Source organism: Aythya marila (genome assembly GCF_965140915.1).
Source record: "Aythya marila genome assembly, chromosome: 5".
NCBI lineage: Eukaryota > Metazoa > Chordata > Aves > Anseriformes > Anatidae > Aythya > Aythya marila.
The window spans coordinates 20776646-20802072 of NC_139046.1; the positions used below are offsets into that span (position 1 = coordinate 20776646).

At 35.7% G+C, this 25427-nt stretch overlaps 1 protein-coding gene across 3 annotated transcripts in view; it reads left to right on the forward strand.

Annotated features, from left to right (window-relative positions):
• CARS1 (cysteinyl-tRNA synthetase 1) overlaps window positions 1–22253 on the forward strand; it is a 33099-nt gene extending 10846 nt beyond the window's left edge. For 2 of the 3 annotated variants that reach the window (XM_082762166.1, XM_082762167.1), the window contains 17 exons: window positions 945–1094; window positions 2069–2209; window positions 3001–3089; window positions 4173–4294; window positions 6126–6238; window positions 6645–6773; window positions 6997–7126; window positions 7433–7536; window positions 8527–8624; window positions 10105–10294; window positions 10808–10876; window positions 13872–13953; window positions 17536–17616; window positions 17974–18041; window positions 19428–19487; window positions 20782–20865; window positions 21902–22253. In XM_082762166.1, the coding sequence (XP_082618292.1) occupies window positions 945–1094; window positions 2069–2209; window positions 3001–3089; window positions 4173–4294; window positions 6126–6238; window positions 6645–6773; window positions 6997–7126; window positions 7433–7536; window positions 8527–8624; window positions 10105–10294; window positions 10808–10876; window positions 13872–13953; window positions 17536–17616; window positions 17974–18041; window positions 19428–19487; window positions 20782–20865; window positions 21902–22036 (1845 nt within the window). In that variant the 3' untranslated portion in view covers window positions 22037–22253. Of the gene's footprint in view, window positions 1–944; window positions 1095–2068; window positions 2210–3000; window positions 3090–4172; window positions 4295–6125; window positions 6239–6644; window positions 6774–6996; window positions 7127–7432; window positions 7537–8526; window positions 8625–10104; window positions 10295–10807; window positions 10877–12362; window positions 12650–13871; window positions 13954–17535; window positions 17617–17973; window positions 18042–19427; window positions 19488–20781; window positions 20866–21901 lie in introns of those variants that run through there. The other variant, XM_082762168.1, reaches the window with a different exon arrangement.
• Window positions 22254–25427: the final 3174 nt, after the last annotated feature.

Sequence of the window (25427 nt, forward strand, 5' to 3'; positions counted from 1 at the left end):
CATCTAAAAAATGTCTCTGACTTTGCTGCTAGTTTAAACTTTCTGCTTGTTTCACTTACTCTATTGAACTGCTATCACACAAATTAGAAGTGTTACTGGAATAGCTTATCACTGATTTTAGAATTGACAAGAACCATCCATGTAAAAAGCATTCCTGACTTTTTATGTCTAGAAGAGTTGTTTGTATATCATTTTATACAATATATGTAAACATATATAATGGTGTTGATATGGTGGGGGAAAAAAATCAAAAAACATTTGTATATTTGTCAGAATGCAAATTTCAAAAGTAGCCTTTTATAATAGATTTTCAAATGGTGGTCCACAATATTTTAAAGCTGTAGATTTCTGTGAAATTTTCCTTTTGTACCGCTGATGGCCTTGGAAAGAGCAAAAAGTCTTGAAAGCTTAAGGGATTTAATAATTTGTGTATGCTGGACTAAAAGTGGGGGAAGGTGATTCTTTGATCATTTTAGAACTACAGATCACAAAAGGATTATTGGTCTGATGAATTAAATACAGGCCTGGGAATTAGGTGGCCTGGAAATTTTGCCCAGCTGTCATTGCCTGACATACTTTCTAAGCACAGCATTTAAATCTCTTTGTGTTTCACATTAGATCTTCTCCATTTCAGATTTGGGATAATTAACTATGTAATTGAAATGATCAACTGTATAGAAAGTAAAAATTACTAAACAACAGTAATTAAGGTTTAGTGACATAAAATTTTTGAAAAAAATAAATACATTTTTTGGACCAGTGAATACATGTGTTTACATTTCAGTAGTCTGATATCAAAGCTGTTTATAGTAGTCTGATATCAAAGCATAACATATTATTCATCAAAAGCAAGGTTCTGTATGGTTAAGATAATATGTTGTGTGTGGAACACAGCCCTACTGTACTGAAAGTTGCTTTTTTTAAACCTTTTCTTTTGATTGTAGCTCTTTTCAGTTAAATTAAATGAGACAACAGACCCAGATAAAAAGCAAATGTTGGAAAAAATTCAAAATGCAGTGAAGTCTGCTTTTGACCCTCTACAAGCAGCTGTGCAAGCAAAACTCCCTGCAGAAGAGATCAATAGATGTCATGAGGTCAGTTTGAGCTCCTTTTTAAGTGATTTTTGTAATAGTTAGGGCTTTCAAATAGTATTTTGGTGGATGAAATTGTTTTCAGTAGGGGTTGTACTATAAATTGTTGTAAAACCATATATGACATTCCACTATGTGTGGTTTTCTACACAAAAGTTTCTCTGATGAGAGAAAAAAAATATATAAAACTTAATTATGTTCAGAATAAATTTTATCCCAAAGACTGTTACAATTAGCAACAATAATCCTGTTGACACTATTGGGGTTTGGTATTCGAGTCAGGCAATAAAATTGCTAGCTTTTAGTAATTGGCTTCCACATTCCTCTTTTCTTGCTTTTAGATAATTTGTCGTATTTGTCACTGCAGGAAGCACAGGGTATGAGAGAAGTACCTCTCACTCACTCACCTTAAAAAAAATCCATCTATTATAGAATCAGCAGTCTTTATAAAAGTGCATAGTGGCCTCAAAAAACTTGAAAAGCAACTAAAATCTAAACAATCACACCTTCTGAGCTATATGCTCTTGTGAATAAGTAAATAAGTAAAAATCCATCTCTTAGGATAGGATTGAGAAATGCATCCTTTCTGAGGTTCAAATCAGTCTTTCAAACACTTTTTACTGATGTGCACAGAAAGGGTTCTGTTAGGATTGTCCAGCAATTAGGGGTGGGCGGGGGAATGGGTGGTGTGGTAACTGCAGATCCCATTCAGTGTTTACAACATAAATTTCACATGCTCATTTAAGTGACCAATATCAAAACAGATGTCAGTTGCCAGTTTGTCTTCCTTCCTCTGCATGTTTCATCCATATATATAAAGGACAATGTGATAAAAATGTGATAGAAGCACAGATTACTCTGTATTCATAGCCAAGTGTCTTTTTCCTTAAGCGAACCTATCTGCTCAGAGAAAGATCTTTCAGCACAGTTTAAACAGGACAAGTCTTTCATCAGTTACACTTATAATTGTTTTATAGATAATGTTGGAAGAAGCCAAAGATTTGCTGTCTGACTGGTTGGACACAAAATTTGGCAGTCAGGTGACTGACAATTCCATATTCTCAAAGCTCCCCAAATTCTGGGAAGGGGAATTTCATAAAGATATGGAAGCTCTCAACGTAAGTAAAAAACAAAACAAAAACATTTTTTTCTGTTTTGAAAGTGTATGTGCTGTGCCTCATAATACCCAGAATACAATAAAACCCTTTAATAACTTTCAAAAGCCTTGTATTTCGACGGTATTGATAATACACTTCCTTTAGTCTTTAACGTGAATAGGTAGCTATTAAATTATCACCTGTTCTGTTTTCATCCCAGCAATCTTAAAACTTTTATGCGTGTTACCAGTGCCAGTGACCTGGACATAAGTTTGGTGTGTACACTCCATCTTTCCTCTTAGACTAAAATGGGCTTATAATCATATAAACTGATCTGGAAGTTTCAGGTAGTTCATTTGCTACACAGGACAACCCTATCATCCTAAGCATGTAGATTGACTACTGAATACTCTTTAAATTGTATGGTGGTGACAAAAGTCAAGGACAGATTTGTCTATTCCAGGTGAAATACTATGTCATATGCAGTGGATCAGATCAATGAAGGTTTATTTATTTACCTCCAAATCAAAGGGACACACTGCCTGTTCTGCCAGAAGTGCAGTAGGTGGAATAGGGGCTATCTGCTGCAGTAGTGTGTTGATAACATTGCCTTAGAGGCTGAGAAAAAAAATGCCACAGCATATTGTTGCAGAGCATAGAGCTTGAAGTAGGAGTCTTAGATTCCACTTTCACTTGCTTTTGAGCAAGTCACTTCATGAATATGTGAGATATATATATATTGTATGTATTTGAATGTCTGTATATATATATTTACATATGTTTAAGTATAAAATGCTACTTTTTCTCTGTAGGTTTTACCTCCAGATGTTTTAACGCGGGTTAGTGAATACGTGCCAGAAATTGTGGCATTTGTGAAAAAGATTGTGGATAATGGTTATGGGTAAGTTCACTATTGAGCGTTTTTGTTATGTGCTTATACTGTATTGGATTGCTGTGAACACTTACTCTTTTCTCTGTTTTCATATGCAACAATATTCTTTTCTATAAGTAGTGTTTCATCCAGTAAAAAAATTTCACATTACTTTATGCAAGTTCTGTTGTGTATAACCTGGTGAAAATGTCCTACTATATACTTCTTGTAATGTCCTACAAAGAAACAAGTTAGATTATTAAAATTAATAGTGTGAAAACCTCATTCCATAAAAAAAATAGTCAAAGCCTAATTCACTTGAACTGGGTTTGACTTCCAGCTTTCAGCAGGGGATTTCAGAACTGAGTGGACTGCTGGAAGTCAGTTGTAAATAACATAGGGTAAAAAAAAAAATCTTCTCAAAATGATATTCTGCGATTGTCTAATGCTTTTGAAAGTTAGGCTACTACTCTAGAAGCTCCTAATATCATGATAGATTCCTGACTGACATTTTTGAGTGTACTTTCTCTTATTAGGCTCAAGTTTTCAGTATATTTTCATTGTGAAAAAGCAAATCTGTGGTTCAGACTCCTATAATTTTTCTTGCAAGTTCTTGCCTGAAATCTATGCTTTTATTTTTTTAAAAAATGTTCAAAATCATTTGCATTGAATTATTAGTGTTCATGGTGGTACTAAAACTTCCATCTCAGACTTTTTATCATGGCTGTGGTAAGACAAAATCAGCAAAGTGAAGGAGGACAAATGGACTCTGAAGCAAACGTGATTCGTATTATATTATTACAAAATATTAGAAGGGACCAGAATTGCTGTAGGTATTTTTGGAGACTGTTAGTCTGAAGTCTCACCTATTTAAGAATTTAACAAAATATATTAATAGGTTTACCTTTGAATTTTATTCTGACCTTTAGTGCCTTACCTAAAGTTTTTATGGTAATGCCTTAAAACTTAAGTGAGCCTAAGTCATCTTTACCACAGTGAACAGTACCATACTGTATGTGTGTTCACTAGAAAAAGTAGGATAGTGATTTTGGGGGTACAGTTTAGTTAAGTCTCAGTAGAAAGATAGCTAAATAATTATTTTTAACTTTTCAGGTATGTTTCCAATGGATCTGTATACTTTGATACTATGAAGTTTGATTCCAGTGAAAAACACTCCTATGCTAAGCTGGTTCCTGAAGCTGTAGGTGATCAGAAAGCTCTTCAAGAGGGTGAAGGTAAAAAGGGGAAATAATGTTTGCTTAAGTTGCTGATGTGTTGATCTCTTCAAATGATTCTACTGATGTTTGAATCAAACTTATTGTCAGACTTCAGTGGTCTACCTGCTCACTTCCTTTGCCTCGGGATTTCTTTTCAATTTTTTTTTCTTGAGCCAGCACTTTGAGTTTTTAACTGGAAAATAGCAACAAATGTTATTCATTCTAGGATGGCATTATTATTTATTGTGTGTTATTTATTATCTTAAGGAGGTTGTGAATAGTCCAATTTGAGTACAGCCCAGTTATTTGGCTTTTCATCTGCTTCATAGTACGGGGAGCAAAGACTTGAAGCTGAGTCTTCCACGTGCCAGGTGAAAGCTCTCCCTGCTAGGCTATGGCTTTTTTATGACAAATATTTGGTCTTGTGTATTTTTTTTTTCTTTTCTCCTCATTCTTCTCTTGTACTGAGAACTCTTTATTTTGTTGACCTTGTGTTGAACTAAATCCAAATATAGATCTTTTGATTAGAGCATTTACAGCAGACTAGCTCAATGAAATGTGATTCATTAGTTAAGCATTTTATCTCTTCCTAAGGTTGTACTGTTTTAGTAGAAAATCATCCACAAAATGTATCAGAAGAATATTAAAAGGTTTTTATATAACACTTGCTAGTTACCTTAATTTCACCTACAATATCTGAGCTGGGACATAAAATTTAATGTGACTTTTTTTTCTTATTTGAAACCCTTATAACCGAGATTTTTTGTATATACATGTATGTGGAATAAAAGGTGTGAGCTTAAACCACTGTCTTTGTGGCAGCATGAATGCATCATTGCCACCACATAAACAAGCACAGTTGTCTGCTTTTGCAAATACGAACTGAAGCAGAATGATTAATGTAACTGATTGAGACTATGCATATGTCTAGATCTCTTGTCAGCCTAGCTGCTTTGACTTATTTGTCATGATTGTCCATACCCTAACAGATAATGTCATTTTGACTAGCAGAGGCAGCAGAAATGCTAAACTTTAAAAGTTGCATCTAATGTAAACTTAAAATGTATAATACTACTTGTCATTATGCACTTTGAAAATTAAGTATTCTAAAATACTGAGATTGCAGGTATCTCAACCTGTACATCAAAATTAATTGACGAGTTTCCCCTTGACAAGATTGGCTTTAATCTCTGTCCTGGTTTTCATGCATTAAGTGGTATTGTTAACCACTTGTAATTTTCAGCAGTACTGAAGAAATGATAAATTCCTAGTATTTTAAAGATGTCGTAATGAGAGTACCAATCAAAAGATCATAAAGAGCTAACAGCAACTAATGTACACTTCATCTATAATAAAAACATAACAGTAAATGTGTAGATATGGAACAGCTACCAGCCATTCTGTGAGGCAGCCTAGACAGGGCATGCTAGAGATACCCTAGGATCATGTTCTGTGTGCATATTAAGACAGATTAATTAGTCTTAATTTTGATACTTATAACTTTGAAGTGATTCTGCAATCTTACTTGTCTATAAATACAGAGTTATTTTTTATTTATTCAGTATTTCTTTTTCTGCAGCTGGAATATTGGAATTGTGTCTGTAGAGAGAATGTAGATGAATCTCGTGTCAAAACTTAGAAAGCAGTGCAGCTGATACTTGTCAGCTTTCCTGTCAACCAAACATTAATCAAAAACCAAAGGATTGTCAGAGTTAATTATAAGGACTTTCGAGTGCTGAGTGTTTTGTTTTTTTTTTAACCTCACATGGTGTGAGGCATAGCGAGACCAAAAAGCAATAATGTTGGTGTTTAAATAAAATGTCAATGTTTACTTTTTCTCTCTTGAAAGGTGACCTCAGTATCTCAGCGGATCGCCTAAGTGAGAAGCATTCTCCAAATGATTTCGCTTTGTGGAAATCCTCCAAGCCAGGAGAGCCTTCATGGGATTCTCCATGGGGAAAGGTAAGGACATTACAGGATTTAGACCTTTTACACTTTATTAGATAGCATGTTTTTTCTTAAACAGATACTGTAGCTCGCCTCATATTATCAATATCTAGATTATGAGGGTCTTACGTTCAATAGTAGGTTATGTTGCTATGCTCAATCTGCCTGTTCAATTCTTCGTAAACAGAATTCAGCGTGCAGGCTTGTGATGATTCATATTGGTCAGTTGTCTTATATTTCTCTGTAGTCTTTACCTACAGAGATTTCTCAATCCTTTTCTTTCCATGTGATCAAAAATAAGGAGGATGATAATTAAGGCATCACGGATGTACATGACATACTAGATTTAATGAGCTAATGATACATAGGCAGAAGAGGAAGACAATTAACCGTTAGCCAAGTAATGTCTTTATTTTAACAGGGCCGGCCAGGTTGGCACATTGAATGTTCTGCAATGGCTGGATCCATTCTAGGAGAGTCAATGGACATTCATGGAGGAGGCTTTGATCTCCGATTTCCCCACCATGACAATGAACTGGCACAGTCTGAGGTCAGTGAACTGTTTGTCACTGCCTTTCAGTTTCTGTAGTGATGAAGCTATGTGCTTAGCTTTGACAGCAACTTACACAAATGCATCTATTTTTTGTGTTATTTTTTAAATTTACATGTTTTGTATAAGCATAACTTTTTTCCCCTCAATATTTTATTCCTAAATTATTGTAGTTTATGGTATATATGTGTACAGCATTGAGTCTTGTTTGTTTTTGCTGCAGGCATACTTTGAAAATGATCACTGGGTTCGGTATTTTCTACATACTGGCCACTTAACAATAGCTGGCTGTAAAATGTCCAAATCTTTGAAGAATTTTATCACCATAAAAGATGCACTGAAGAAACATACAGGTAAAAATTACTTCAGAATTTGAGTACTTTTGATACAGTTGGAGTGATGACTGTGGTAATTAAGTTCATAATGGAGTTTCCAAAATTGGCTGACTGCAGGTATTTTCTTCAGTCACTTTAGAACAGCTACCCTGTTCCTCATTGGTAGCTGTATGGATAATAATAGTCTTGCTTTTTTGGTAGATGTGTTGAGAGTAAGAATACTAAAAATTCTTATGTAATTAGCCATTACAGTATTGGAGGCCATAAAAATACTTTTATTTAGTTTATTATTATTTTCCTTGTTTACTTTAAAACTCCTAATAGCACGACAGTTACGGTTGGCTTTCCTCATGCACTCTTGGAAGGATACACTGGATTATTCAAACAACACCATGGAGTCAGCTATTCAGTATGAGAAGTTTATGAATGTAAGTAAGCTTTCCATTCTTCCTCCAGCTCTCTAAACTTTATTGTTGTAACATGTTTCAAGCAATAGAACCCAAGGATGTACAGGCTGCATCCCCAGTCGTTTGCCTTCTGAATTCATCGTTTGTGATCTTACAGTATTTCTTTAGCAACCATTGAACATTCAAATCACATAAATTCCACAGACGGCTACATTTCTCTGCAGGTGCGTGCTCTGTCCAAGTTTTGACATCTCTGAGCATTTTGGCACTTACATGCAAGATTAGTTTCTCAGTTTAGCTTGCTTATAGGACTGAGTCCAACAGACACTCTCTACCAGATCAGACTTTGCACATGTTGACAAAGGGCTATATTATTCCTACGTTGTCTTTCTCGCCGCATACATTGAACATTTGATTTTATTCCTACCAGCTGTAAGGTGAGGGGTCAGGCACAGTTTCTATCCCTGCATAGTTCAGAGCAGTGAGTTAAACCCACATTTCCCACAAGGAGGCTGTACAGCATTTTGAGATTGTTGATGTTGGTCTTTCTAGCTGAAGGTACTCTGCTATTTATGTAAAATGTTTGACTTGGGACACACAGAAAATGACTTTTCACCAAGCTGGATGCCTGCATGAAAAAAAAACCTTTCTATGAAGCCATTTGTATTCCTGGTTTTCCATTCCTAGCAACACATAAAAATCTGACATAAGAACTCCTATCTAATTATTTTTTAAATGGTACTGTATTTGAGCAGCTTAATGTTAGAGTATCATTGTAGTATCAGGCAGTGGTAGAGATGACACACGGAACTGAATTAGTCTGATGGTGATTTATAGAGTTATGTGAAAAGTGGGGGTTTCCCTCTTGTGAGAGCCATTCAGTAGATCCTAGCCAAAATAGCATTGAAACCAAGTTTTACAAGGCTGAATTTGAAATAATGCTTTTTCTTTATAGTAAATACTGTTTGTGTGTAATCTAAACAGGTTTTGAACTATGTTCTTTTTCTTTAGGAATTCTTTTTAAATGTGAAGGATATTCTTCGAGCTCCCACTGATGTGACAGGCCAGTTTCAGAAATGGGAAAATCAGGAAGCAGAGCTGAACAAAAAGTGAGTGGAGCATTCCTATTTCTTCTCTGAATAGATGTTGTGTAGCTGCATGTTTAATTTATATTCGTTGTAAAATGACTTACTAGTGGTATTTACAAGTCTGGCAGCATTTCCAGTCAGTATCTCAGCTCTATACAAGATAGTGAATTTAATATCTATACAAGATAGTGAATTTAATTGTGCGGCAGCTTCATGAAGTTTAGATTAAATTGTTGATTTTCCTTTTATTTGTGTTAAGTACATTGTCATGTCTTGTGTAGAGAAATAGAAGTCCTTTGTTAGATAGTTGTAATTTCCTTCACTACTTCAGACGCTGTTGTCCTCTTTGAGAAGTGACCAATAATTTGTATATGATCTTTAGAACCATGAAAATAGTATTTTACACATTTCAAAGTGGAATAACAAAATTGAAGATAAACGCAAGTTAAATGACTCAACTAAAAGTACAAAAGATCAGAGTGCTGATATTTGAAAATGTTATTGACTGGAGAGAAACAGTGATATCAATATAGCAGTCTTGCACATTTATAACAAACTATCCTTATTGTATGTCATATGAACAGCTTCCTATGTGACTTCTATTACGTGCGAAATTTAAAAAAGAAACTTCTTGTGTTGTGGTACTAATATTTTTCCTAGTTCAGTTCACTGTCATGAACAGAGATGTTGACTGTTGTAAGACCAAGTGCAGATGCTTCTGTTTAGTGAAAATTCAATCTTCGTCTTGTTGTTAGAGAGAACTCTTTAAAAAAATATAAAAAGGTTGTGTGTGGGGGAATAGGTAGTAGGTCAAAAGAAAGGGACAAAGAAGTGGGAGAAACATTTAAAATTTAAAAGATTATGTTTTATGAATATTTGTTTTTGTCTTATCCACCACTTCTCACTTTCTTTTCTCTGAAAAAAGTATGTTTGAAAAAGTCATAACGTGTGATGGAACAGTGTTTAATATAATATATTACTTATTACGCCTATTAATAAACATTACATAGTTTGCATGAATTTATTCCTTGTGTCTGCTTGTAGCAGCTTCATACTGCTACTCTTTGTGGTAAATTAATTTCCAAATTGGTGTTCCACATTAGAAAGATGGTAAACAAATTCCTAAGTTGGTACCTAGGGATAGGAGATCAATACTTTAAAAAATATAATAAGTACTAAATAAGCAATTTGAACTGCTTTTAATAACTAGTATTAAGAAGTCAGCTGCTGAAAATGCATTAGATGTAATTTGTTTGGATAGTTGTTACCAGCTAGATTATCCTGCCTGCCTTTGTTCGTAGTAGCAAAACAGCTGCATCATGGTGATGATGCCTTTCTCTTGCTCATCTTTTTTTTTTTTTCCCTTTATATATAAACTTTAACCAACAAAAGACAATCTCATTTTTAGGCTCCCTTGTACTCTAAAGAACTTCTGTTAGAGGAGTGATTGCAGATACTTTTGACATAAATAGTAAAAAAAAAAAAATGTTTTTCTTCTTAGTTTTTACGACAAGAAAGCAGCAATTCATGAAGCACTGTGTGACAATATTGACACTCGCTCTGTCTTAGAAGAAATGCGTTCGTTAGTCAGTCAGTCAAACTCCTATATTGCTGCAAAGAAATCTTCCAGACAAATGCCAAACAGACTTCTTTTAGAAAACATCAGTTCCTATCTCACTCAAATGCTAAAGGTATGTAATAGCAAGTAGTAAAGTTGCTATTGCACTGTGCAATTTTAACTGTTGTATTTTTCAAATACATAGGGATCTGTACAGATTTTCTTTAACTTGTAGGAAACTAGAGATCTTCCACACGCACCCCAACCAAAACGATCCCAAACTGCAGTGTATGCTGCTGCAGGAACAATTTGGAACCCTTTAGTCCATTATTATTTCAGCTAATGTTTTACTCAATAGTAGAAAGGCCCTATTACATACACAGAAAACATTAAAAAAAAAAAATGAAGTCAAAATGTCAAATCTGACTGCATTAAATCTAAATCTGAAAGCCAATGCTTGATATGTTGTATCAATTAAAAACCACAACAAATTCTTACTAACACAATGAATTGTGGGTTAAATGAACTAGGTGGCTTCAAAACCCTAGTACATGTGATTTTGCTTAGTCTTCACATACCTGTAACTTGATGTATACAACCTGTTCTTTTTTTCGTTTTTTTCTTTTTTTTTTTCCCCCTTGATCAGATTTTTGGTGCCATAGAAAGTGATGACGTAATTGGTTTTCCTGTTGGAGGGAACAGTCAAAACATAAATGTAAGTGAAGAACAAAGTACACTGTAAAAAATTATTCTGTGTCCTTTTGAAAGCCTAGGTTAGGTAAAGGGATTACATTACTGGTACGTAGCTGAGTTACTTTGGATTCAAATGTTTTAAGTAGAAACAATGTAATTAATTGGCTAAGGAAGTGGGATTTTTCTGACAGTTGTTATTTTATAGGTTTGTTTGATTTAATGACAGACAAATTGTACAGCAACCAGAAAAAGAATTATCTCATCTTCTGAATGATGAATCTGTTTAAGAAACCACATTAACTACAGACAGCACATGCTACCGTATAAAGACTCATTACAAGGATTTGTGTATTAAGTAGTTTCAAAAATACAATTATACTGATTAAAGTTCCTTGTGGTACACCAAAAACCAGCCTGGAGGCAGCTGAGTTTCATCCTCAGTTCAATCTCTCTTTCTGATCTCATTTTGTAGCCACAGTATTTATTTGGCTTTTGAAGGCTGTTTTGCTTTGGTCACTCAGCAATACCACTGTAATGCAGAGTTTTCCTAGAAATATGTGGGAGATGCCTGATGAAAGTGCTAATAGGCCCTGTAACAATAGTAATGTTTCATGGGGCAGGCAGGAGAAATAACTCCATCTGAAAAGCCATCAACTTCGCTCTTTCTGTTCATGAGAAAATCTTGGTATGAGAAAGGACGCTGATGTGGCACAACATCTGATATTGAGTAGCTTCTAGTGCTGGTCTTAATGCAGTTTTGCATTCAAAATTGTGATCGTGTGTTTTTCTGTTCCTCCTTAAAAGGAATAATTAAAACAAACAAATGCAAAACAAAAAGGCAAACAAAAACCCCTTAGTTCACCAGAGGAAGAGAAAAACTTGCTTGTCACTGAATGACAGTGAATGTTCATCGGATAATTGCTCATGCAAACACTTACATTACAGTGCTGTGGAAATCTCTAATAATGATATACGATGATAAGGAGGATGCTCAGCATTCCATGCTAAAAGCCATCAATAGTGAATTTTAGCTTAACTCAAAATTATTTTGAATTTCAGGAGAAAGACAGCATCTTAACACTTATCTTTTTAGGGAAAATGAAAATTAAATCTGTATTTTACACTTCGTTCAAATAGTGTTTGTAAGAGCTTTAGGGGAAGATTGGCAGTAGCTTGGAACAAGAAGTTAAGCCTTACATTATTTTAAAGTAATGTTGTTGAGGTTAGTAGAGTCAAAAGAATCTGGTGCAGAAAAGGAATTTCAACACTTGTTAGTGAAATATGTGTATGTTTTTTGTTGTTCTTGTTTTTGTATACGCAGTCAGTTCAAAGAAAACCAGTAGTCAGGTACCCACCCAGAGCAGCTTATTTTGCATTTTACAGGAAAAAAACTTCTGTTTTTATCACCCAAGACATTTCTGATTTAATCATTATAGCATAAAGATATATAATATTGACAGTGTTTTGGCTCTTCCATTAATTGTTGTATACCCTCTTTCAATCTGCAGAGACTTACTTTTCTTAGCAAAAACTACCAAGTGAACATTCCGGGTTGGAAAACTTTTCATTAAAACAGAAAGCTGTGAATCAGGCCTATTTCTTCTGTGTCCAAATAAAAAATGAAGAAATCAATAGATCTGAAAGTCTTTATCTCCAAAAAAGACTTAATCCTCTTCAAAAGCTCTGAGAGAAAAACAAGCATAATTACCACGGCTCATTGATCGACTTGAAAGGGAATAGGAGACATGTGCAGTCAGAAAACCTCAGATTCCATAGCCTCATTTTCCAAATGACTTAAGCATTTCTGTCAGGTTAGTTATTCTGGAAATAAAAAGCTTTCATCTTTAGATGTCTGGTATATATAATAAAGGAAGGATGGCACATGCTTTCCTGATGCCACTTCACTTGCATGTTGAGGTAGTTTCAGTGTAAAGAGGGTAGCAGAGACATGGCTGTAGCGCATGTAGTTTCCAGGGTCTCTTCTTTCCGCCAGACTTAGCAGAACCACTTTCCTTGTGGTTGTGAAGATGATTGTGTAGCATTCACATTTACAAAAAGTTTTATCTGAGCCCATCAGGTCCTTTCATGTGGGTACTTCTAGAGCATAACAGCCTCTCTGGGCTGCGAATTGCACGGAAATATGTCACAGAGATTTAACAGATGGGAGAGACACTTGGAAACTGTAGGTGAAACAGAAGTGTGTGTTTATGTTTTTCTCTATCTCTCCCCCACGCTTCAAAGTAATTAAACTTTTAATATAAGCAGTCCCCTGGGTGCCCAGCCTCTCCTCCTGGGATTCCAGAAATGTGATGGCAAACAGCGCTGATCTGTAATTGTAAGTGTTCATTGCATTCACAGACAGCTAGCTGTTGCTCTTCACTACCACTGAAAGCAGGATTCTCAGGATGACTTGTCTGAGCTTTCATGAGCAGCAGTTATTCACACCTGAAATACTTCAACAGTAGTCTCCCCATACTCTGTGTTGAGAAGGGAGTCATGGGGGGAGTACAGACAACTGCACTGTGCTGGAAGCAGATACAGTAAGGATATGCTGACATTTGAGATCTGTTCTAATGCAAATAAGTCTTAACATCAGCTTCACTTGATTTATTTGTGACAAGCACTTTGACCTAAATAAGACAACATGGAACATGAAGGGGCAAATTCATCTGGGTGTAGCTCTTCAGCATGTCTTCGGCAGCTGTTTTTACCCCTGTGTACTGCGTTATAGCCAGCTGGGCCATAGCATAACCCTGTGGAACTGATGTATCTGTAACTGCAAAGAGAGGAAAAAGGAATGGGGAGAGGCAAGGTGATTTTATCAGCCCAAAGGGAGAATTGTCAGTTAATGCAAGTTATCATCTCTCCTTTGACATCAATAGAGAAATGACACTTTATTGATACATATCTGCCCTGAGGGTCAACATCTATCCAAAAGTACGTAAATATGAAGTGGATAAGGACCTGTTTTAAATCTAAATTATGATTAGCTAACTGTAGAAATAATTACCCTACAGATTGAATCTACAGTGATGCCATACCTACAAGTTCTCTCTGAGTTCAGAGAAGGAGTGCGACAAATTGCCAGAGAGAAAAAAGGTGAGAATTTACTTTTTCCTGTGTTGTTGCATATGAGATTTAGGAGATGTGGGACTGGGAAGGACAGGAGGATCTGGGTGTTGCAGTCTCTTTGCTTAGAAAATAAAGGTAAGGCATCTTTAAATCAGAGTTGCTTTGAATACTTAGGTCTCTGCTACATGTCTCTTTAATTTGGGAATCATTTACAGGCTACTCAGCTCATTTTATTTTAATTGCTTAAAGACTAAAAGTTCAGGAATGAAGAGGATGAGCTGTTGTTTCTCTAGTTAGGGCACTCCTTGCTTTCTTGATATGAAAGTAGTAGCCATCATCTCCTGCAGGGAGAACATTCTCTTAGAAATGTAGATTGCTACACAGTGGTAGCGTCTGTGTTTAAATAGGCTGAGATGTTCATTCTTAGCTGTTAGCACAATTGTTATTGTGGTATCCGAGATGGTAATTCAGTGTTCTCTTTTGAAAATTCATCTGGGAGTTTCCTAGAAGTCGTTGTGGGTTCCACCTGACACACACACCCCATCCCATTTTTAAAAGCTTTGACTGTGCTGTTTTATTGAATAAACAGTAAGTGTATCTGATACACCCTTGATATGACATCTATAATTCCCTTGCATAGGTCAGAGTCAACTCTTCAGTGTTAACAACCAGTGAGATAATCTTATCACTTGTTATCTTAATGGCTTCTTTAGAGTGGTGTCAAACATCAGCATGGTTCACTGTGTGTAACTGCTCTGGGTAAAGAAAAGTAATGACTTAGTTCACAGCAGAATAAACAGCTCCTATAAAATGCGATGTTTTGTCATTCTGCTGATTGCCCAGCAAAGAAAACTGCCCTGCAATGTGGCTGTTCCTTTCTATGGTATTGGGATAGTCAGTTCTCTGTCCACTGTTCAGCTTTCTGAGGCTCAATTATGGAAGAGATGAAGGTGCAGGCCAAGGGTTGCTGCTAAAATGTGCAGTGCTTAAAATCCAGCATCTGGGTGGAAGCTCTTACTGGCTGAATTATTAGCTTTGAGATCTTTATTACTGCTTATCTTTAACCATCTCAGAGTCACTGCTAAAAGGGAGAAAGAACACTTATCTACTAACCCAATCTATCTGTTTATATTTGTGTTTCCTCCTAAATGCAAGACTTTGTATCAAAACCTGCTACTGAATTGAGTTCATAAGGGCAACATACAAGGCTCTTCATGGTGCCTTTGGTTCCTTATAACTGTGTTGCTATTTCTCAGCGGATACAATTCCTTACTTCAGTAAATAGGTAGTAAGTCTGTTGTTTGAAGATAATTTCCCCCTGAAGAATTAATAGCATCTACTTCAGCTAAATCTTAGGTTCTTAGTAACTTGCTGTCTGCTTCTTCCCCCTGCTCCCAGCCCCCCGCCCCCAAAAAAACACAGGTGATAAGCAGAGACGCAACAAGAAAGATAACTATCTGTAGAACCAGAGGATGTTTGGATTGCAATTGCTTTGACAAATTTATGTGTAGTTAGCAAACCAATAAAATACTAATCCTTCAAAGTTACTGCTAGATGTAGCACAGGATACAAAATCTTGTGATTCTTCTTAACCTTTCTTAGCGGAAATCCTGCAGCAGCCATTAGCATCTTCCTGTGTCTGGTGCCCATCCATTGTACCTTGGCAGAACTGTTGCATCATTCCTGAACTAGCTTGGACTTTCTTTCTTCTCCCCTTCTTGCCTGTTCCCCCTCCTTTCTTTAAAACTTAATTCCTTTCTCAGTGCCTTGGACAACTGTATTACTGACAAATGTTGCTATGACATGAGATGATGATTTTGCGGGTTATTTTTGCAAAGTGCTTGGGCAGGTAAGCAAGTAAAAAGCTGGGATGTAGTAAGCCTTCTCTAGTCCTTTTTACTGTCACCAGCCTGACTTTCTCTGCAGCTTTGCATATACCCTCTCTGCAAGCCAAAACTCTTAAATGGGCAGTCCTGCCTGCAAAGCTGCCCCTCACAGTAGTAACTGAACTGTCGTAATGGAAACCAACAGTGAAGATGTGTTTTATGGCCTTGATGAATTGTGAAAAATCGTTGTTAGTAAAACTGTTCCTGTCTCTACATTGTTCTTTCCATTCCATAGTTCAGTAAAGCTCAGAGGAGTTGTTTCACGGGTTTGGGAATAAATTTTAGAGATAGCTTAGTGTACATTTGATTGAGAAGTTAGATTTGTGATGGCAGAGTTAAAATGAATGAAGAAGTAAGTTATCTTTATTTTGAAAATTCTTCAAAGTGTATTACATTAATTTCCCTGTCTATTAGGTTAGCATGTTCCTCCTAACTGAAAGCAGGCTCTTACAACTAAGATAGCTTCCTTCCTTGCAGTTCATAGCTTAACATTTGTTACTGTCATCTGCTGCATTGTGTGACTGAGATTTATGACAAACTTTTTAGGGTTTATTTATTGCTTACATGAGGGGATCTTGCTATCTAATTGGTGATTTGAGAGGCTTTTATGTAATGAAAGCAGTAAAGAGCAGGATAAGATAAACAATTTAATTTGTCTGGTATTTGTATTGGCCTTCTGTTGCAGTAACAACATTTAATTTCCTCCATTTTGTTTTCCTAACTGATACGTGTATATTATTGTTTCATTTCTACATGTGGTGTATTTGTCAAAACTCAACTTTTGGCAAGCAAGACCTTCCTGTCTTGTAAAGAGAGGAAAGAAATTACAGTGACAAATCTGACTCAAGAAACAAATGAGAGAACTAGTTCAAAAAAATAAAAATAAAATATATATGTATGTATACAGTTATGATTGATTTTTATGAAAGTAAGGTTCTGTCTTGCAACACAAAGCAAAAGGGACATTTGGTGAAATTTGGAACTTAAAAATTATATATATTTTTTTTAATCCAAAAAATTGTCATAAAAAAATAAAAACTCGGTAAAATTTATTTTAGTGGGTATGCTGCATATTTTATGTGGGTATTTAAAATATCCAGAGTTGTAACACAGTATAAGTATTTTGCATGGAGTATTGAACTTACACTGCAAGGAACACTCTGTGTGCAGCATTGGATTGTAGGACTAATTAACGTCCAATCTACTCCAGTTCAGTCATTTCCATGCTCCTCATTATATGAATCTGTTGTGTTCTAACAGTGTAACTTTTTTCTTCCTAACGTGAAGTGGTGAGACAGAGAATTAACAGCGTGCTCATGTAAAAGAGAACAAACAAGTACAGACTTAAAAGTTCCTGTGTTGTTTTTTTTTTGTTTTTTTTTTTTTTCCTTTTAAATGATTTTTTTTTTAGTAAGGAAAGGTTTTCGGACTTATATGGGATTATGGTACTGAACTGAAATTCTCATTATGGTTTTCAGGAACAATAGCGGTATCTCAGAGGAAATGTATGAATTCCTGCAAAGAAACATGCTTCCTCTCTCTGTAACTGAAAGAAGGCAGAATTTATTTAAAAACATAAATCACTTTAAAACAAAAGACCTTTCTGTGCAACCTATGTGAGAGAGTGGCAATTTCTTAACTGCATTTAAATAAGTATGTATCAGGATAGAAGTATACTTTCACCAAAACTTGCTTAACTGAAAGTATTTTTTATGCTCCATAGTAACTGAAGTGCTGCAGTTGAGTGATGCTCTTCGAGATGACATCCTTCCTGAACTTGGTGTTCGATTTGAAGATCATGAAGGTACCCAATTCTGTATCTTGTGAACTTTTAGGTATCTGTTTTTATAATCTTATTTTCTTGTGGGAAAACAAGCTGTCAAGACTAGTATTGAATAATCCACCATGCTCAAGGACTGCAAATCTATAGCGTAATGGATTTCCGTTTTCACGTACATATTATGTACGTGTATTTTGGAATATATAGAGAATAAAAATGTTTATCACAGTCTTTTTCTATAGTACCTAATTGCTTAGTCTTTTTTAAGTAGTCATTCTTCTGTATTTGCATTCAGCTTGAGAAAAAATTATAAGGTAATATAAGGTTTATCTTTCACTATTCAAGCATTGGAAACTCATTCTTCTGTTTTTGCTTCTTCAGGACTTCCAACTGTGGTTAAATTAGTGGATAAGGACACATTATTGAAAGAAAGAGAAGAAAAGAAAAAGGTTATTATTTTAAGCATTCATTTTTTTTTTTATGTTTAAAGTAATGTAGAACCTATGCATTTCCCTGATAATTTGTAAACCTAGCAACAATAATAGAAATAATACACCAGAGTAGATACTAAAATTAGAATGGTGTTCAGGAAAAGGATTTTTCAAATAGCAGCTGCTAGAAAATTCTTTATGGGATGTAATGAATACCTCTGAGGTGTTTTTGTTGTTGTTGTTCTTTCATCTTAATTTAATTAAGGGATGTTGAGTATTGCATACATATTGTCATATCTCTCTGAAAGAATGATTCCAATGAAAAATTGATTATGACTTTTTTTATCTGTACAAGTGAAATTGACATTTTTAATAGAACTAGAACGTGTTTATTTGCTATTTGAAAACAAAACGCACCGGCTAAATATTAATGTAGCATGAATAAGTGAGATATTCTGGGTGTAAGGGCAAGACGTTACATGTTGCTATGTAAACGTCGATTTACGTATGAATCATAAATCACATACAAAAGGTCTGTACAGATACCCTCCTGTTTGCACTTCTTAGTGTTAATGTTTGACTCTGTAGCGTTTTAAAATAACGCTTTACATATCTGTCTTCAGTTTTAACAGATAAAAAAAAACTCCATCATGACTAGAAATGTTTGGAAGACTTCCCAATATTTCTCCTTCCCTGTGGACTTTTTTTAAAAAAGGGAAAAATAAGTCACGGTTGCAGCCAGTTCCAGGTGTTTTCATCAAAAAGGCATTTGAGGGCAGTTCATATCTAATTGATGAGTAGAAGCTGCAGCTAGAGTACCTTTTCCCTGGAAACACAGTGCTATGTTCAGTACTGGCAGAACCCTTAGAAAACTAGTGGGTCTCCTAAGCAAGTACAAGATGCTTTTTTTTTTTTTTTTTTTTTTTAAAAGGTTTTTTAACTTGGTTAAATTTGGATAGTCGTTTCCCTAGGAACATCAAGGGATGCAACTACTTGAGAAACTGTAATATCTTCACAGTTTGAGGCAAGAGCTTAAAATATCAGAGGAATATGGTCTTATTAAAGACATTTGCAAAACATTTTCCCTGTGAAACGGCAGGATCGCTTCTTTTGCAAGTTTTGTATTCTTTCATAGGTGTACGCTTTGCATGCAAAATACATTCTGAACAGTTAAAACTGGTTTAACTGTGAATAAAAGCAAATGAAAACAAAGTCTTCCAATGGGAAGTATCAGACAATCCTAATTACAAGGCATAGTGTTTTTGCTGTAGGTTACGCTGCCAGTTCTGTCTGCAATTAGATATCCAGTGGAGCTAGCTAGCCGGCTCAGATTTATAGAAAACAACAAAATGATGTAGTTACCTGAAATAGTTACCTTTTGCTCATTAACTCTGTCTTTCATAGATTGAAGAAGAGAAAAAAAGGAAGAAAGAAGAAGCAGCCAGGAAAAAACAAGAGCAGGAAGTAAGTGTTCAAATTCCTTTAATCTGGTTTTGAAGAAAAGTGTTAATAGCAGTAGTCACGTGCAGGAAAGACTGCATTAGAACACATTCTCCCTACACAACATTAACTGAGCCTCCATTTATTTAGTTTTCTACACTTTCCTTCTCAGAATGGATTTGGCTTGCAATTTAGATTTGAATACTCATCTCCTTGATGGCTGTTATTATAGAGCAGCCATCTTTCAAAACAAGAATGCAGAACCTGCTCAGATCTTGTAGCACATATTTCATTCTATAGACAGTATTACTTTCGTAATTGACAAAGTGGTATCTTACATACCTGTTAGAGAAGATTTTGGTTGTGTCACTTACTATTTGGTTCCCTTTCCAGTGTCACGGGTATACATGAAAAACAAGTTGTCTTATCTTTGAGACTCACTCTGTTCCCTATGGTTCCCTATGCTTGAACTCTGAGATGTAGTGTTTTGTAAAAGTGTGTTTAGTCTCGCTAGGTGGAATTGTGATCACTTAAAGGTTTTAGGCTTTGGGTGAAGCTAAAGTAGGTGAACTTGGAAGAGGAAAACATTGTTTGCCATGCTGATGACTCTAACAGTACAGGAAATGCTTTCTTGAGTTAAAAGAGGAAGTAAACTTTTAGAGTGTCACATACAGAGGGAAAAAAAAACAAATAAGTAGTTATAGTCCAAGTAGTTCTCCTCATTCTTTCAAGAAGGTGATTCCCTTGTATTGGGCATAAATTACTTGGAAAGGATTCTGAGATGTGCTTGTTCACAAATAAGTGAAAGTTCAATTTATTTTCAGTGCAACTACTTGCATCCAGATCCTGCTGTGACCTGCACAGAAATTTGTTCTTGCCAGCAGGGAATTATGTCGATAAAGGTGGTTCCCTTTGCAGTGAGATCATTGCTTAACTTGTTTACAAATAGCAGTATTTGCTTTGTATTTACACTTAAAACACTAAGGAACCAAATGAGCAGAAATCGGATGTAGTTTTCGGAAAGTATAAGCAAGTTATTTTGCGTTTCTGCAACACAATTACTGTATTAAGTTGTTCTCTGCAAATTTAAAACATACACTTTTTTTTATTTTCCTAGACAAACACAGCTATGATTTATTGAGTTGCTTCTTACTGAAAGTTTCTTTTCACATGATAAATAATGGTGAATTAAATGTTCTTTGGTTTGCAAACTATTTACTTTTCCATTTGCACACATTCAGAGATGGCTATTTAAAAAAACAGCTTGTTAGTAATTAATTGTGATGCTAATGCAGTTAATGCATGCTTTATATTACAGGCAGCAAAGCTGGCAAAAATGAAGATTCCACCACATGAAATGTTTAAATTGGAGCGTGACAAATATTCTGTGTTTGATGAAAATGTAAGAGACTTCTCTTTAAATAGGGAGTAGTTTTCCTACCCCATCTGTACATATTTGCTTGTATGTGTACATACCTGATCCTGTTCCAAAACCTCTAAGGCAGTGTTATTAATGTAGGGGAGGGAGGGAAGGAGAGAAAGAAAAAGCAGTATATTGCCTTGCACATACCTTGCACTGGGGAGCAAGGCTGTCAAACCATTAGTCATTTCAAGGGTATTTTCATTGTACAGTGGTCTCCTTTGGCCTTCCCATTACAAAGCAACATTCCCTGAAGATTTGTGGCTAGGAACATGCATAATATTTGTTCACAGATTTATTACCCTGTTTCAGGGCAAGGACTACACTTGTACAAATTCCCTAACTCTTCCAGAACTGATGGAAACAGGCATGTCTTTCAGAGAGACCCTGTTCTTCCATTTTGGTTCCGCTCCCTGTGGCTCTGGTTGCTCCTGTGAGGATAAAAGGCATTATTTGGAAAAGCAAAGCACTGTTGTTTGAGTGCTTGGTCTGGGACATTGATTCTATTTCTGCCTGTCCTCTTCACCCATTCAAATTCAGGCTCTGGGGGCAAGTAAGAATAGAGTGTAAATAAGGAAAATAGGCATGTAAACCAAGGAGAAGGTCCCTAGAAACTGTGATCATACTTTCTCCATCAAGAACACAAATCTCTTCTCTTATTGCTTTTGCTTTAAGCCTTGGATTTAATATGTTAGTATCATTAAAAGTGGTGTTTTAACCATCTGTTTAGGGATTGGTTATTATTCGCTTAACTATAACCATCTAGAAATTAGTTGCCTAAACTTCCCTTAGTACAAGACAGAAAATAGGAAGGGAACATATGCAAGTAGTCCAAGTTACTTGTCAAACTTCTGGGTGACTAAAATTAACCATGATGCACCCTACCCTGACAGTTTGTCATTACTTATGACATTTTCCTCCTATCTTATTCAAACGTGATTCATCTGCAAAGAACAGAATTCTATAAGGAGCAAAAGCAGTCCAAGAATTTATCTTAAATATTATTTTTATATTTCAGGGATTTCCCACGCATGATGCAGAAGGCAAAGAACTCAGCAAAGGACAAATTAAGAAGCTAAAGAAAGTTTATGAAACCCAAGAAAAGCTACACAAGGAATATCTACAAATGGTTCAGAATGGAAGTGCAAATTGACAACAAGAGGACTTGTTTTTTTAGAAGGCGAGTGCTGGGTCACCATTGAAGAATTGAGCATATACTGATGCTCATATTTCTGTTTACACTTTCTATTATGTGCAAAGTAAACATCCTGTTTACGTGGATTAGTAATGTCATCTGGAAAGTCAATAAACATCCATTCATTAAAAAAAAAAAAAAAAAGAAAAAGAAAAAGCCAACGTTTAAGAAATTTCCTCATGACAGCAGCGGCAGGTTGAATGGCTGCCAGTTCTTTTTGGGAAGGTGCTGCTCAGTCAGCAAATCCACATGAGGATTCTTATTTATTATAGTTATCCAGGCTTTGGTTAATTTGTCCTGCATACCGATCTCTATCAAATATCCAATGTAGCTTGTATTCTCAAATATGTCAGAGTCAGCAAAATTCACTACTAAATGGAAGCAGAGTAATTTGTTCCACAGTAAGAACACTATTTTCCAGATGATTTTAGTATCTTTACATAAGCAGGAAAAACTGGGTAGTTTCCACTATGGTACTCTAGCTGCTGTTATTAAAAAACTTTGTAAGTGTACCCAAGACACTTTGCATAGTAGAAGCTCACAGTCTCTTTGTTGCAAAAGGGAACAAACAGATCATCATCTTTACTCAACCTGCAGTTACAACAAGGTGGGTAAGTACAAGGCAAATGTACCTGCACTGAACATAGCCACCAGGCTATGTTCTTTTCCTTAATTTGAAGTTGTAAGCGTATTTGCTTTACCTTAATATATTACCTTCTGAAGTATCAAGATGAACATATTTGGAGTACCAGAAAGGCCTAATAGTATTTTGTCTGGTTTATCTGTATTTGCCTTTGAAAACGTAAGTAATGTTAAGGTCAGTAAAGCACATGCATCTTGTATACAGAAAATAAAATCTGTTGTAAAGTACAGGTTGTATGTAATCTTTGTATAGTGCAAAGAAAATACAGCTTATCTCTATTTAACAACCATCTTAATATATCATAAAATACGGTTTACAGAACTTCTAGCTTGCTGTTATTAAGCTGATTAAAAAAACATTTTGCGTTCAGTATTTGATTATTCTGCTAATTTATAATTAATTGTATAAAAGCATGATTAAACTGCAGAGTGGTAGTTCAAAAAAACAGCTACAGCCATGAGGGCAATTTCTCCATCCTTTTGGTTTCTGAACAGAAGAGGATCGGTTGCATTTTTATACCATTCTAGATTTTAACCCCTGCAATATTATCAGGCCAGTGCTGGTGAACTTCTACCCTACATTTTTTGTAGGGTAACTTACTGGTGTGTGCATAGCATTGTCTTCTCCCCAGTATCATCCCCCATGATGCCTGTGCACTGAAGATAACCATGAAAGAGATAGGATGTGCCTGTGCTAGAGGCACAAGATACTGCTTCTCAGCCATACAAATTTCTCTGATTCCTAGACAGACTCCAGGGCTACTTCTGCAAACTAGACTAGGAATTCTTACCCTGAATCATCTCAAACCACAGTTAGCTGCCTTAACTACCTTCCTTAACATGAACTGCTTCTGAAGTTGCTACTTAATGTCAAATAGTGGCAGTAATTTGCTTACAGAAATTCCTTTTAGGTGATCTGATAGCACTTGCTAACCAGAAACAGCCAAAACTACTGATCACATGACTATGGAGGAGATGCTGTTAATCCATTGCTGTCCTGGATTTGAATTTTCTTAATGATATCTCTGCAACGTCATCCTAGTCCCTCCCTTTCCCCTTACCACATTTTTCTCCATGCATTATGTTCTCAGTGGAATCTAATCTAATTCCATGATTTATCTACTACATTGGTGTAGAAGATCTTTTTTTTTCCCCCTTCTGAATTGCTTCATTTTGTTTTTGGGTCAACTGCCCTTTCATAGGTCTTAGGAGCGCTTCAGGGCTGGTGTCTTCTGAAGGTTCTGAGCTTTCTTTCTATATGCTTCCCACATGCACGTACTGCTTCCTTCCTAAATATTTTTTAAAATTCATAGTGAGTCACGTCCCTGTAGCTCAAATAAGGGCCTCTGCTGCATTTATTGCCTCATTAATGTCTTATTCTAACTCCAACATTGTTTAGCTTATGCTTTCTATCTCTATGTTGTGTCTTATTTTTGTTTTAAAGTAAGATGATTTGAAAGAATCCTTATCTGAAGCATCAGTGCTGCTAAACTCATCTTTCTTTTTTAGTACAGCAGAAACAGCATTCCTGATTTTGATTTCTCAGTGCAGACAATCAAAAGTCTCTTTAAAATCAATTGGATACTTTTTGCACACATCATAAAAATCAGAGCCTTTGAAATCCTCTCCTCTTCAGGCTCACCTTCTATGTCCTGGGTCATCTTTGTTCTTCTACAGAGGTACTTAATTTCTCCCTGTGTTGTATAGTGTTTTGCTATCTTTTTTTTTTTTTTCCTAGTTCTTTTTTCTAGTTTTTATTCTATTTTTTTCTCTCCTTTTCAAACTTGGCTTCTCCACTTCTATAAAGCCCTTAAAGCCTTCCCACACTTGGAACTTTTCTTCCCATACCTGTGTTCGACCTGTCATGATTTTCTCTTCCTATATGTCTCAGCTGTCCTTGGAAGTCAGCATCATCAGCAAGGAAAATACCTGCTTCATGGAGCATCTGTGAGTTGACAGGCCTAAGTCTTTTCTATTTTAGAAAAAAAGTGAAATTCACACGAAATGGCAGCTCATCCTGTAAGGAAGCTGCTAAAATATTTTACTTTAATACACAAGTGGGATTACTTCACTCTCTCCAAATAAAATGAGAGTGTTGCCCACATATGGAATGCCTTATTCTAAAAGCAACAAAATAAAAATAATGACCTTGACAAGGAGTCATAAAAATGGACTTGGTCTCCTGAAATTTGTAACAAAAAACAAGGTTCAGATCAGTTACTAGCACTCTGTAGCTACAATCTAGAAAAAATAACAGTATGTATGCATAAAGTTGTGCAGAAGGAAAACTTGCTAGCAAATAAAGAATGCTGCAGCCAGGCTTAGATGCATGTCCTTTTAGAAGACTTTTTCAGTGTAGCTGTGCCAGTTGATCTGTGGAATCTCTGAAATGTCTGGCACAATACCTTTTTCCCTGGCAATCCATCAAGGTGTCAGTTAAGTGAATTACACTGCATTTGCTTAGTGGGAGAGACTTGGCAACCAGGAGAAGAGAATGCAACAGCAGTGGCCCACATGCAGTGTCCTAGTCACCTGTCTCAGCCAAGAAAAGGGAAAGGACAGATTCCATGGTATTTATTTTTTTAATTTTATTTTAAAATGTGCATGTGTGCATACCCACAGACTTGAAGAAGCAAGGATGAAGTATGATTTTGTAAGCGCTAAGAAAATTAAAATCCCAATAGCAAAATGTTGAATTTATTTTTTT